Source organism: Mobula hypostoma, chromosome 10 (genome assembly GCF_963921235.1).
Source record: "Mobula hypostoma chromosome 10, sMobHyp1.1, whole genome shotgun sequence".
Classification (NCBI taxonomy): domain Eukaryota; kingdom Metazoa; phylum Chordata; class Chondrichthyes; order Myliobatiformes; family Myliobatidae; genus Mobula; species Mobula hypostoma.
Window position 1 is genome coordinate 75,834,002 of NC_086106.1, and position 15,676 is coordinate 75,849,677.

Genomic DNA, 15,676 nt, shown 5'->3' on the forward strand with positions numbered 1-15,676 from the left:
TGTTTAGTAATATGAGCTGTGACCCAAAAGCGTATTCTCTGAGGGGTAGAGTAGTTGATTCTGTTGTTTTTCTTTTCAATTAAGGCTGGATTGAGAATATAGTTGAGAGGAGACTATTGATGTGGGGAAGAGCAATAGGAAAGAAAATACCTGGATATTATTAGACGATGTGACTTAAAAGGAATCTACAAGTCTTTGAAATTTGGTGCAAATTTTGAAACTCCTTTAGAAATACAGAACACTGTGCCAGATGCATTGTTTTAGCACAGATATCCAGAATCCTTAGAGCAACTTGTACCTATCTGGATATTCCAGAAAGGCTGAAGTGATAACAGACAACACTACAGTTGTATGGTGAAGCTATTTGGTGAACAGCATGAAAGAATTTGGGCAGTGACTGTTGTAATAGACTGAACTGCAACCATAGAATTTGAGCTGAACTCCTCTCTGTGAACACCATCCATTCACAGAAGCAAACTACGAGAGCCATCTGTGAATTTTATGCAGATACAGTGCATTATCAAGTTACATACGCAGTCTGAATTTTTGAACTATCCTTGGCATCATCTTTAAAAAACAATTAATACCGAGGTACAATTAATCAGTCGTGAATCATTGAATTCCTAAAGGCAGCAGATTGAGTATATGCATGAGAGTAAAAAGGAGACAATATCTGAGATATGCTTATTCATCTAGTACCCATTACAGGAATGAATGGAAAGCAGCAACTGTTGAAATCAGTTAAAAGAGTGAAGCAGAAATGGTTAAAGCTGCGTTGTTGCAATGCAGAACCTGATGTTAAAATGATTATTCATGAAAAATTAATCTCAAGTGGCAAAAAAAATCCATAACATAAGGCTAAAGGAATAAGCAAGTTGCAAAGTATAACCAATTTGTTATCAATAATGGCAAAAATTGCCTAATGAATATAGTTATTCCCATGCATCTATAAATTATATTTATTGCTGATAAAGTTGGTCACTTTGGAAAAACGACTTAAATTATGATAATGTGAAAACTCGTTCTGAGAATCTTTAAAATGACATAATTTGCAAAATGTTGCAGAATACAACATAGCCAATTGAATGATAGATGCTTTTGTCAAAAGATTGCAGTGATGATTTAATATTGATTGCATCATACAGTTACAGTCATGATTTAGGTGTCCAAGATTATGTATCTGGGTGCAAGGATAATGTTAGTCTGTCTGAAACAACAAACAGATAATGTGATTCAAATGAACTAATCATCTATTGGTGACTAACCCTAAATGAAAAATTGTTTAATGGCTTGTTTCTTTCAAAAATCTCTCCTTTTCCCAATTTTGAATGTTGTGGTCCTCACCATTTGCAGATTGATAATTTGCCCAGACTTTTCATTTTGTGCGTTGCCTTTGAGAGTGAGCAATACTGTAGAGATCAGTTGTTTCTGTCTACTTGAGACATTCCTTTTGCAGTATTATGAGGAAATTTAGAGTGATGGTAACTGGTCCTTTGCCCCTCAGTGTTTGTATCTGTCTATGCTAATCCCAGTATCCAGCATTTGGCACATAGTCTTTAATACTGCGATATTTGAAGGGCTGATTGGGATATTTTTTGAATATCTGAAAATACATATTCAATGTTTTAGAAACAGCTTCTTCACCTCTGTCATCAAATTTTTGAACAGTTCATGAACACTACCTCACAAGTTTGCTGTTTTTGCTCTGCTTTTTAAAAAATTATTTTCACATCCCTTTCTGTAACTATAGTAAGTTTTTATGTATTGTTCTGTTACTGCTACTGCAAAACAATATATTTCACTGTATATGTCAGTAAGAAATATTCAGATTCAGATTCCTATGCCCTCTGGTTAGAGACACTTTTTCTGAGATGAAATACCCTTTGCACCTTTGTACTCCTCAATCAGGTCCATCTTCATCACCCCAAGGAAAATAAACCCTACCCTATCAACTCTCATCTGTCACTAAATGTGATTAAAAACTCTTTTGCACACTTCCCAGTGCAATCGCACCCTGGTGGTCAGGTAGTGTCAGAGGTTGTGACCCTGGATGTTCCAGAAGCTCCTGTTCTTGGGCAGCTCAGCTCTCTGACTTTAAGACACTATCTCGCTTTCCCTTCTCTTTCTCCTATCCATCTTCCTCATCTGATGTTGCTGAGTTGCACCTGATGTTTGATGGTGCCACACTGCTATATCCATTTAGGGCAACCATTACTGTGTTTTGAGTTTCTACTCCTATTCTCTTACAGTTTTTCTCTCTCGATAAGTTTTCTTTTTGCAAACTTAACTACTTTTTTAAAGTTCTGAGGATTCCACTAACATCACTGTTTCAGAGATGCCATTTTCTGTTTTGAACTGTGATTTTAAAATATTCTGTCAATCATTTGCTTTATATAGATTATGAATTTATATTTCTCCAGACAGTGGAGAAGTGTTTTCCTATCAAAATGCTTAATAATTGAGATGTTGGATAGCATCAGCCATCATAAAGGAAGCAAGCAGTTTTGAATTAAACCATTTGTCTCCCCTTTTGAAACAGTTCCCCATGTAATTGTGACAATAAGATAAACAGTAATATCTAAACATAAGGTCGATGCAGTTTTATATTGTTGATATTTTTTAAAAAAACAAATTGATAATCATTTTAAACTATTTTAAATAAAATATTAAATGTCATTTTTTAAAAAAATACAAGTTATTCCCCTTCTTCCCCACAGCCCAAAAATCTCCATTCAAATGAAGTGCTTGTGAATCCCACTCCAGGTCTGACTTGGCACAGGATCTGAGAGCTTATGCTGGGAAATCTCAGCCAGCTCCTGCAACACTACTGGGCTCCATGGGGAAATCCAGTGGCACAATATAGCTAAGAAATTGTGTCAGAGCTAGGCTAGTAAGTTCAGGATTTCTGTGTTTCTGCAGGTGTTAAAACTTCTGGGCATCTCTGCTGAGAAATGCAGAAAATACCCTAAAACCCACTAAATTTCAGACCATTATTTTGATTCAATACCAATGATTAAAACCTCTGCTAGGCGTTATTTAAAACAAGTGATATGTCCTTTTAGCCAGAGTAAAGAAAAAATTGTGTATAAAACTGCAAAGATATAGGAACTCAACTGTCACAACTAATGGGATTGAGCTTCTACAAATGGAACCAAAGTCAATGTTGTGTGTAATGTGTACTGATGCACCTTGTCAGCCAGTCAGAATTGTACAATAGTCTAGGGTGCAATCAAATTTTCATTAAATGTCAAAAAAATTCTTTCTAACCCAATTGCCCGAGCTGAAATTATCAAGGGCTTCAGCAGCTTCTACTCTCTCGTTATTTTGAATGTCTGCATCTACCGCTGCCCATCTGCCTATTGATTGGTAGGAAGCCCAGAATGGGAATTCCATCTCATTAATCATGTCACAGAACAGGGATTAAGACAAGTCTTTGGTTTAAGCTTCACAGCATCTGACCATTGCCCATCAGTGCGTTTGATAGCTGATGATATGCAAAGAATGCCTGAAGCCCCATGAGGTCATCTGACAGCAGAACTTCTGAACAGCCTTTCTTCACAACTTGGCAAGTGCAACTGGATAACATTGTTTTTTGGCACTGAAGGCCTAAAAGGAGAATGTATTGAATAGAACATTAGCATTATCAATCTTCAAAAGTTTTCTCTTTTTAATTGTTTAGTTGAAAGTATGCAATTTCGGACTAATGAATCCAACTATCATAATTATCTACACCAGAAGATACTTAGTTTCCTAAAAATCTAATGATTTAAGCTTGTTTTTACCACTGTGGGGTACATCTCCTGCTGTTACTAAAGGGCTGACAGGTTTCCATGCCTAACAGAAGTCAGTGCAGCATTGTTATTCACTAAAAGCTTTCAGTAACGGAGCAATTTGTTTTAATTAACAATGCAATAAAAGGAAAGCGAATTTTATTAATTTATGGAAAAATGTCACTGCTGTAGAGATACAGCATTTCAGTGCCCCTTCCTTTCTTTCCCAATTTTGTTTTAATTTATGCCATTGCAATACCTGAATGAATACACAGTGGAAGATGCAGGGAATGGAAACAATTCTAGGAAAAACTGCGGGATGGAACTTAATGGTATTTAATTTCAGTTGGATGAAAATGATTGATGTCATTCAAGTTTTAACCAGTGAGATGCATTCATTGACATGTGCCCTACATTTTTACCCTATGATATTAGTCTAATGCTCCTTTTGAAAACTCAATCAATTTGTTTATGTGCATGGCCCAGGGAGTTTAAAAATTATAAGCATAAATGCACCTTCATCAGGCTGCTTTGCCTGTATCTGCTGCTGTATTGATTGAAGCTGTCACGGAGCAATGAATCCTTTGATTGCATTCCCAATCCAAGCACAGTTAATGTGTTTGCTGTCATTGGAAATTCTGAGTATTAATAAAGCAGCGAGTGGGGGTGTTGGTAATAAAATAAATCCCTTTACAGGAAAAGATGCATTGAACATTAGTTGCAAGTGTCTGTGTTGGTTACAACAATTCTGTTTTTCTCATCATATGAACCCATTTTTTTAAAAATATACATGAATTATTGGCTTGTCAGATGAGACAGAAAGGTTAATTTTGCACTAAATTCTACATAATTTGGGTTTCCATGTTAACATCAGTGGAAGAATGTAAAATTAATATTCAAATGTTTAGAAGGAACACTCCCTTCATTCCATTGACCCTCATATGACCTCTCTGCAGTGCTGCTTTTGTGTTAGAAACCAGAGGTTTTGGGATATAATGGGCTGCTTGCTGCTGGTTTTTTGTACTCTGGTTAGTGGAGTACCTTTTGTTTATAGCACTGAACCTGGTTGCACATAGTCTCAACACTTCACAGCAACCGGAAATTTAGGTAATGTAATGCATACAGTGTGAGAAGTATGTGGAATGGCCAGCTGATGGCGTAAAGCTACAGGCAATACAGAATTCACACAAACACTGCCAAATTGGGCTATGTCAATGAACTTGCTGCAGGAAAAGACCGCACCCTCATGCTCTGTGTTAAAGGGATCGTCTGTTGTTTATATCGAGGGGGTTGAATTGCAGTAGTTGAATCTGTAGAGAGATTGATTTGCCCAGAGAGCAGAGTTGAACATTTCAGGGAGCTATTGGGGAGGATTTAAACTAACTTGGCAGGGGGATGATTGAGCTAAGGATGGGAGAGTTGGTGTACAATGAGATGCAGAGTGTAGTGAGACCATGAGGAAGGACAGGCCAAAATTGCAGTCAGTAGATGAAGTGTAACATGGGGACAAAATCAAATAGGATGATGAATACGGGACTGAAGGTGTTATATTTGAATACATGAGGTATACAGAATAAGGTAACGGATCTTGTAGTACAGTTAGATGTTGACAGGTATGAGATATAGGCATCACTGAGTTGTGGCTGATAGAAGGTCATTATTTGTTAGCTTGACATCCAAGGATTCACATTGTATCAAAAGGACAGAAGGAGTGAGGTGGGCTCTGTTGGTAAAAAAAGTGAAATCTGATCCTTAGAAAGAAGTGACATAGAATTAGAAGATGTAGAATCCTTGTGGGTACAGTTAAGAAACTGGAAGGATAAAAAGACCCTGATGGAAATTATATACAGACCTCCAAACAGTAGCCAGGATGTGGGATATAAATTACAACAGAAGACAGAAAATGCATGTCAAAAAGGCAATGTTACAAAAGTAAAGAGGGATTTCAATATGCAGTTAGATTGGGAAAATCAAGTTGGTGCTGGATCCCAAGGGAGGGAATTTATAGAATACCTGTGAAATTGCTTTTTAGAGCAGCTTGTGGTTAATTCTGGGTTGGGTGCTGTGTAATGAACCAGATTTGATTAGGGGGCTTAAAGTAATAGAGTCCTTAGGAGGCAGTAATCATGATCTGATAGAATTCACTCTGCAGTTTGGGAGGGAGAAAAAGTCAGATCTATCAGAATTACAGTGCAGTGAAGTAAGTTACAGAGGCATGAGAGAGGACCTGGCCAATGTTGATTGGAAGAGGACATTAGCAGGGAAGACAGCCAAATGGCAATGGCTGGAATTTCTGGGAGGAATTTCTGGGAGCAATATCGGAGGATGCAGGAAAGATACAACCCAAAGAAAAAGACTTTTTTCTAAAGGGAGGATAAGGCAACCATGGGAAGTCAAAAACATCATAAAAGGAAAAGAAAGTGTATATCATTTACCAAAAAATTATTGGCGAGTTCGAGGATTATGGAGCTTTTAAAAACCAATAGAAGGCAACAAAAAAGCCATAAGGAGATAAAAGATGAACTATGAGGTAAGTTAGCCAGTAAGCTAGTGTTAAGGAAGCAGGGAGTCTGCAGCAGGACTTGGGCATATTGGGAGAGTGAGCAAAGAAGTGGCAAATGGAATGTAGGGAAGTGAATGGTCATGGAAGAAGGAATAAAGATGGAGATTATTTTCTAAAGGGGGAGAAAATTCAAAAATCAGAGGTGCAGAGGGACTTGGGAGTCCAGTGCAGAATTCCCTAAATTAACTTGCAGGTTGAGTCAGTGGTAAGAAAAGCAAATGCAATGTTAGCACTTATTTCGAGAGGACTAGAATATAAAGAAAGGATGTAATGCTGAGGCTTAATAAAGCATTGATCAGACTGCACTTGGGAGTATCGTGAGCAGTTTGTGCCCCTTCTCTCAGAAAAGATGGCTGGTATTGGAGAGGGTCCAAAGGAGGTTCACAAGAGAACCCGGGAATGAAAGGGTTAACGAAAGTGGAGCATGTGATAGCTCTGGGCCTGTGCATACCGGAATTCAGAAGAATGAGTGGGGATCTCAATAAAACATATCAAAAATTGAAAGGCCTAGACAGAATGGATGTGCAGAGGATGTTTCCTATTATAGCAGTTACTTTCAGACATGTTCCACAAATAACAAAGTTCTAAGGTTGAAGAAAGTACATTCAATCCTTTATTGACAAACCAGCAAAGGGGAATGATATTGTTATAATAAAACTAATGAAACAAAGACTAGCGATAGAACGAAATAAGCAGTCTAAACGTATTCAAAGGTATGAGAATTATTAAACATATTTAAACGATAAGCAAACAAAAAAAATATAATTTCCCACTTGCTGCTTAGTCTAACCAGACTAAGACTGAACTAAAGACAAAGCATGAATATGCAACTATACTTGTCACTTTTATCACGCCCCAACAAATGTGACAAGTCACCCATAATAAACATGCAGCACAAAATGCAATACAGATAGACTGAAAAGATACATGGCTCCTATACCTACGGCAGATGAGTCTATGAGCATAGCCTCCGAATAGAGGGACATCCATTTATAACAGAGATGAGGAAGAATTTCTTTAGCCAGAGGGTGGTGAATCTGGAATTCCTTGCCACTGACAGCTGTGGGACTATATTTAAAGCGGAGGCTGATGGGTTCTTGATTAGTCAGAGCATCAAAGATTACGTAGAGAAGGCAGGAAATAGGGTTGAGGGGGATAATAAATCAACAATGATGGAATAGCAAAGCAGACAAAATGGGCTGAATGGCCTAATTCTGCTCCTATATTTTATGGTCCTATGGGAATAAATAGAGCAGGGCTACCTGCTAGAATAGAAAGAATAAAGTGGCCACAAATTTCCATTCATGGGCATGTCTCAGATAATCCTTTAACTGCAAGCTTGTACTTTGGAGGCAGGTTTTCTCCATGGATCTGGTCAAGGAATCTGCCACATCATCCAGATGCAGTTACAGAATAGGGCCCTGGCCACCCTGCTCATGAAGTAAAGATGAGTTTAGCAATTAATTTCTGTGCCACAGATCTGAAGCCATAAAAGCTGACACAACAGTTTGCAACCCAGTACTCTACCAGTAGGGTCATAGAGACTTAGTTTGTTCGGAGAGCAGAGTTCATTAGCATTTCGCTTGAAACAAAAGGACAGTGCCTCCCTTTGAGGAGTTCCTAGGCTTTGCAGGTATAGATTCGATTCTCAGAGCACACAGTTTTCAAATGTGCAAATCTCTTGAAGCAAACAAGAGCAATCCTTTGAGTTGTGAATCACCTGGAGTTGCTTTGTAATTCTGCTGCTCTCCCATCTGCTTGATGGAAATGACCCCTCGTGTTAACCTTCCAGTTCTTATCATTTTGCTGCATTACGCATTATTCAATAAACTTACCACATAAAGGTAAGGCCAGTAATTAATAGCTCAACAGTCATCTGGATTTTGTAATCAATGCGCACAACAGCCTATCTTAGAACGTGAAAAATAAATAGTGCATTGTATTATTTACTCAAATTGTGAATGGATTTAGTCAATGTTAAAATAGCTCACTTGTTTTTCTCACTTGTCTTTTGTTGTCTGTCACTGTCCCAAAACCCAATCTCTCTGCGCCTCAGCAACACACAATAAATGCTAGAGGATCTCAGCAGGTCAGGCAAATTGTATGGAAATTAATAGATACAGTGGCGTGCAAAAGTTTGGGCACCCCGGTCAAAATTTCTGTTACTGTGAATAGTTAAGTGAGTAGAAGATGAACTGATCTCCAAAAATCATAAAGTTAAAGATGAAACATTCTTTTCAACATTTTAAGCAAGATTAGTGTATTATTTTTGTTTTGTACAATTTTACAGTGGAAAAAAAGGAAAGAAGCATCATGCAAAAGTTTGGGCACCCCAAGAGATTTGAGCTCTTGGATAACTTTTACCAAGGTCTCAGGCCTTAAATAGCTTGTTAGGGCTATGGCTTGTTCACAATCATCGTTAGGAAAGGCTAGGTGATGCAAATTTCAAGGCTTAATAAATACCCTGACTCCTCAAACCTTGTCCCAACAATCAGCAGTCACGGGCTCCTCTAAGCAGCTGCCTGGCACTCTAAAAATTAAAATAAGTGATGCCCACAAAGCAGGAGAAGGTTATAAGATAGCAAAGCGTTTTCAGGTAGCCGTTTCCTCAGTTCATAATGTAAATAAGAAATGGCAGTTAACAGGAATGGTGGAGGCTAATTTAAGGTCTGGAAGACCAAGAAAACATTCCGAGAGAACTGCTCGTAGAATTGCTAGAAAGGCAAATTAGAAGCCCCCTTTGACTACAAAAGACTTTCAGGAAGATTTAGCAGACTCTGGAGTGGTGGTGCACTGTTCTACTGTGGAGCAACACCTGCACAAATATGACCTTCATGAAAGAGTCATCCTGCGTCCTCACCATAAAATTCAGTGTCAGAAGTTCGCAAACGAACATCTAAACAAGCCTGATGCATTTTGGAAACAAGTCCTGTGGACTGATGAATTTAAAATAGAACTTTTTGGCCGCAGTGAGCAAAGGTATGTTTGGAGAAAAAAGGGTGCAGAATTTCATGAAAAGAACACATCTCCAACTGTTAAGTACGGGAGTGGATCAATCATGCTTTGGGCTTGTGTTGCAGTCAGTGGCACTGGGAACATTTACTGGTAGAGGGAAGAATGAATTCAACTAAATACAAGCAAATTCTGGAAGCAAACATCATACCGTCAGTAAAAATGACGAAGATGAAAAGAGGATGGCTTCTACAACAGGATAATGATCCTAAACACACCTCAAAATCCACAATGGACTACCTCAAGAGGCGCAAGCTGAAGGTTTTGCCATGGCCCTCACAGTCCCCTGACCTAAACATCATCGAGAATCTGTGGATAGTCCTCAAAAGAGCAATGCATGCAAGACGGTTCAAGAATCTCAGAACTAGAAGCCTTTTGCAAGGAAGAATGGGTGAAAATCCCCCAAACAAGAATTGAAAGACTCTTAGCTGGCTACAGAAAGCATTTACAAGCTGTGATACTTGCCAAAGGGGGTGTTACTAAGTACTGCCATGTAGGGTGCCCAAACTTTTGCTTCAGGCCCTTTTCCTTTTTTGTTATTTTGAAACTGTAAAAGATGGAAATAAAAAAGAATCTTGCTTAAAATATTAAAGAAATGTGTCATCTTTAACTTTATGCCTTTTGGAAATCAGGTAATCTTTTACGCGCTTTTACTCATAGTAACAGAAATTTTGACCAGGGGTGTCCAAACTTTTGTATTTCAGGCCGAGACCCTTCTTCAGGACTTTCTCTGCCTCGCTGTTTGCAGCTACAGTGTCTATAAAAAGTATTCACCCCTGCTCCCCACCCCTTGGGTGTTTTCATGTTTTATTGTTTTACAACATGGAATCACAGTGGATTTAATTTGGCTTTTTTTTGACACTGATCAACATAGAAGACCTTGTTTTCATTTTGACAGGAAAAGTTTCTACAAATTGGTCAAAATTTCTTACAATTATTAAGCAAAAAATAATTGATTGCATAATTACTCAACCCTTCAAGTCAGTATTCAGTAGATGCACCCTTGGCAGCAATTACAGCCTTGAGTTTGTATGGTTTCTATCAGCTTTGCACATCCGGACATTGCAATTTTTCCCCCCATTCTTCTTTACAAAACTGCTCAAGCTCTGTCAGATTCCATGGGGATCATGACTGAACAGCCCTTTTCAAGTCCAGCCACAAATTCTCAATTGGATTGAGTTCTGGACTCCTACTTGGCCACTCCAAGACATCAACTTTGTTGTTTTTAAGCCATTCCTGTGTAGCTTTGGCTATATGCTTGGGGTTATTGTCTTGCTGGGAAAACAAATCTTCTCCCAAGTCGAAGTTCTGATGCAGACTACATCAAGTTTTCCTCCAGGATTTTGCTGCATTCATTTTACCCTCTACCTTCACAAACCTTCCAGTGCCTACTGCAGTGATGCAGCCCCACAGCATGATGCAGCCACCACCATGCTTCACAGGAGGGATGTTGTGTTTTTGATGGTAGAAAGCATAGAAAACCTACAGCATAGTACAGGCCCTTTGGCCCACAAAACTGTGCCAAACATGTCCTTACCTTAGAAATTATCTAGGGTTGCCCATAGCCTTCTATTTTTCTGAGCTCCATGTACCTGTCCAGGAGTCTCTTAAAAGACCCTATCATATCCACCTCCACCACCATCACCGGCAGCCCATTCCTCGCACTCACAACACTGCGTAAAAAAAGCTTACCCCGACATGTCCTCTGTACCTACTTCCAAGCACCTTAAAACTGTGCCCTCTTGTGCTAGCCATTCCATTTAGCATTTAGTCTGATGGCTAAAAAGCTTAATTTTGGTTTCAACAAACCATAGAACCTTCTTCCAGCTTACTTCAGAGTCTCCCACATGCCTTCTGGCAAACTCCAGCCGAGATTTCATGTGACTTTCTTTCAACAGTAGCTGTCTCTTTGCCGCTGTCCCATAAAGCTGTGACTGGTGAAGCACCCGAGCAACAGATATTGTATGCACAGTTTCTCCCATCTCAGCCACTGAAGCTTGTAACTCCTCCAGAATTGTCATGGGTTCTTGGTGGCCTCCCTCACTATTCCCCTTCTTGCGCAGTCACTCAGTTTTTGAGGACAGCCAGCTCTAGGCAGATTTACAGCTGTGCTTGATGATTCTTGATGATTGACTAACTGTACTCCAAGGGATATTCAGTGACTTGGAAATTTTCTTGTATCCATCTCCTGATGAGCATTTCAATAACCATTTCACGGATTTGACTGGAGTGTTCTTTTGTCTTCGTGATGTAGTTTTTGCCAGGATACTGATTCAGCAGTAGTTGGACTTCCTCTTCTTCTTCTTCTATTTCCGGCAGTTTAGACACATCTAGGCGTATTACTGCCCTTGGCAGGATGAATAATTAATTATAGCACTTCAAGGAACTCAAATTCTCAAATATAACCTAGTCTCACGTATAAACTGAACAATAAACTCTTCAATCAGATGTTGGTTCTCTTGATGGCCAAGCAAGGATTTAATAGAAAACCAAAATAGATTTAAGCCAGATAGCCTCTTGAACAATATGTTTCTTTCACTTTTATATCAGTTATAGCTCAGCAAAATATGCTGGACTGTTTCTGGACTACCACAGTCACATAATCCAGTAGGATGTTTTCCTATTATCTTTAAATAATAGTTTAGCCCACAATGCCCCAAACTAGGTCTTGTTAATTTCACCATATCTCTACGATTTAAAAGGTAACAGTCTGAGACCTTTTTAATTAGTGAGTGACTAGAAAAATAATGCCTGCCCCTTTAATTCATTTTTCCAATCCTCCTGCTACTTCTTCTCTATACCTTTTTTAATCCTACTTCTCAATTCTGCTTTGCCTAGGGGAACTCTAATTTCTACTTGCCTGCTCTGTAAGGAAGACTTTGCAATGCCATCCACAATTTCATTTCCCTCCACTCCAGAATGCCCAGGTATCCATGAAAATCTAACTGCACAACCCATCTTCCCTACTCTAAACAACACTAAGAGAATCTCAATAACTATGTCAGGACGAGCTTTTGATTTACTCCCTTTTATAGCCTCTAAGGCAGCAGCAGAATCCGAACAGATGATAACCCTACATGGATAAGAGTCTTCTATCCACCATAAGGCCCAGAGGATTACTAATAATTCTGTTGCAAAGACAGAAACACCATCTGACACCCGGTGTGGTAGTTGGAGTTTCCAGCTACAGGTGTATTTTTACTAGAATCAATTGAAATACTGACTGCACACAAGTGATCTCCATTTAACTAATTATGTGACTTCTGAAACCAGTTGGCTGCACCAGTGATGACTTAGTGTGTCATATTAAAGGGGGTGAGTAATTATGCAATCAATTATATTGTGTTTAATAATTGTAATAAATTTAGACCAATTTGTAGAAATTTGTTTTCACTTTGACGTGAAAGAGCCTTTTCTGTTGATCAGTGTTTAAAAAAAAAGCCAAATTAAAGCCACAGTAATCAATGTTGTAAAACATGAAAACTTCCCGGGGGGGGGGGGAGTGGTTAGTACCTCTTATACACGTTGTATGTTGAATTCATCACTATAATTTGCACTTCAGTGATTTGGTCCTTTCTGAACCTTTTAATCTGGTCTATTCCCATCTTTCAAAGTTTTCCCAGCATTCACCAGTGTTCCTGTTGTGTTTGCAGCCCTGCTATCAGCTCACACGTTCGGCTGCATATGGGTTTTTTTTTTAGCCACGGGGCTCAGGAAAAAATAGTATAAATCTGTCCTGCCATCATATAACTTGCCCTGAGTAATTCTGGAGCACTGCAAGTAATCAAGTTTTCAAGTTTTGATGGGTAAATACTAATTGTTATTCCTTCTAAGCATGTATATTGTGGAAAAATTCTTAATATCATTGGAAAATGTGCTTTTAAAATGCAAAATGAGGATCAAATTTTGAAAGACGGAGTCAGGCTATTGCAGCATGGCATGCTTTGGATACTGGTCAAATATTTTATAAAACCGTTGGACTCTGCCCCTATGTGAACAAAATGTGACCTTATGACTTTGTTTATTGATAAATAACTTTATAATGTTGGTTATTATCATAAATGAAAATCTGTTACATCAGGAGAACACCTAATCATCGATAGTTTAATTGTGATCATAAATTCTTCAAGAAACCTATAATGTATTTAAAGGATGCTGTGAGGTGATTTATTAAATATTTTAATTTTCCTATATTAATTTGATCAATTCCACTTAAGTGAGCAGCCATTCTACATTAGCTAGATGAACAGACTTGTAAGTAGATAAGACATCCAGTCAATATAAAATGGATAGGCCTTTAATTTATTGCTGTGCTCTGCCTACATTGTCCTGCATGGCAGATATGTGTGTTGTGCTTTGAAGTAACTAACTAGCCTTCTACTCTTTATTAACAGGACATTGTTTTATGAGCTTCGAGTGGCAATAGAGCAGCTGACAGCCAGACCTTCCTGTCCAACCTTCCTCCGAAATGCATGTCACAAAGCTATAAAGGTCATTTGTAAGCTGGCTCCAGGGTCATAGAGTTCGAGATTCTCCTTAATATGAGATAATTTGCAATTGGTGACATTCTTTATACTTAAGAATTTCGAGGGATATTGTTTATGTCGTTGTATTTTTTTGGTTACTTTTAATTAATGACGACTGAAGTTCATGTATTGTTATGAGGTTTTACATTTCTCAACTTCAGATGATGAGGGTTTTTAAAAGTATGTTTGCATTAGATTAATTGCTATTAGAGTGGATTTTATATAAACGTGGGTGCACAATTTGTTCAGAGGATTGTGTGAATAGTCCGTTCATGTGCAAAACAGATAATGGGTTTCCATGCGTATGTTGATCATCCATTTTCTTGTTTTTTTTTATAAAGCAAATATAACCTGAATATGCATTATCTTTAACATCTACCCTCCATGTAAAGAATCAGCATTGTTGCATCGCAAGGATTTAAAATAGAACTAATGAATAGTTTATTTTTTTAAAATTGGTTGCTTAATGCTAGGTCATTGTAAACCTTGACTAAAATTTGCATGTTTAATAGGTGTAAATATTAAATAAGCGTAGGGCTAATTTCTAAATAATTACTGGCAAGTGCACATAAAGCTTATTGCTCAGGCTCTGCTCTTAGTTTGTTGGCACAAATGACCTCCATTTTTTCAGCTTGCCCTCGGGGATTGATAACTTTTAATTTTTTGTTTAATGAGGTTAATAAATTAAGGTGATAACTCTGACACTTTGTAAGAACCTTCCAAATAAGTTGCATAGGCCAGCTTTGTTTACCAGTGGTCTCTTTAATATTTCATGAATGTATCAATAACATTACTATGAATTGGTATCTGACAGAAGTACTGTGAAGGTCATTTTTTTGTTTTGTCAGACTACCATGGATGGTGTTACAGTGAAATGTTTTAGAAACATAGAAACATAGAAAATAGGTGCAGGAGTAGGCCATTCGGCCCTTCGAGCCTGCACCGCCATTTATTATGATCATGGCTGATCATCCAACTCAGAACCCCGCCCCAGCCTTCCCTCCATGCCCCGTGATCCCCGTAGTCACAAGGGCCATATCTAACTCCCTCTTAAATATAGCCAATGAACTGGCCTCAACTGTTTCCTGTGGCAGAGAATTCCACAGATTCACCACTCTCTGTGTGAAGAAGTTTTTCCTAATCTCGGTCCTAAAAGGCTTCCCCTTTATCCTCAAACTGTGACCCCTCGTTCTGGACTTCCCCAACATCGGGAACAATCTTCCTGCATCTAGCCTGTCCAATCCCTTTAGGATTTTATACGTTTCAATCAGATCCCCCCCTCAATCTTCTAAATTCCAACGAGTACAAGCCCAGTTCATCCAGTCTTTCTTCATATGAAAGTCCTGCCATCCCAGGAATCAATCTGGTGAACCTTCTTTGTACTCCCTCTATGGCAAGGATGTCTTTCCTCAGATTAGGGGACCAAAACTGCACACAATACTCCAGGTGTGGTCTCACCAAGGCCTTGTACAACTGCAGTAGTACCTCCCTGCTCCTGTACTCGAATCCTCTTGCTATAAATGCCAGCATACCATTCGCCTTTTTCACTGCCTGCTGTACCTGCATGCCCACTTTCAATGACTGGTGTATAATGACACCCAGGTCTCGTTGCACCTCCCCTTTTCCTAATCGGCCACCATTCAGATAATAATCTGTTTTCCTATTTTTGCCACCAAAGTGGATAACTTCACATTTATCCACATTAAATTGCATCTGTCATGAATTTGCCCACTCACCCAACCTATCCAAGTCACTCTGCATCCTCTTAGCATCCTCCTCACAGCTAACACTGCCACCCAGCTTCG

General features: G+C 38.7%; 1 protein-coding gene across 1 annotated transcript in view; it reads left to right on the top strand.

Annotated features, from left to right (window-relative positions):
* Positions 1-14,879, top strand: part of LOC134353332 (transmembrane protein 33-like) — a 132,343-nt gene extending 117,464 nt beyond the window's left edge. The window contains exon 7 of the mRNA XM_063061365.1: positions 13,740-14,879. Coding sequence (XP_062917435.1) covers positions 13,740-13,866 — 127 coding nt within the window. The 3' untranslated portion in view covers positions 13,867-14,879. The remainder of the gene's footprint in view (positions 1-13,739) is intronic.
* Positions 14,880-15,676: the final 797 nt, after the last annotated feature.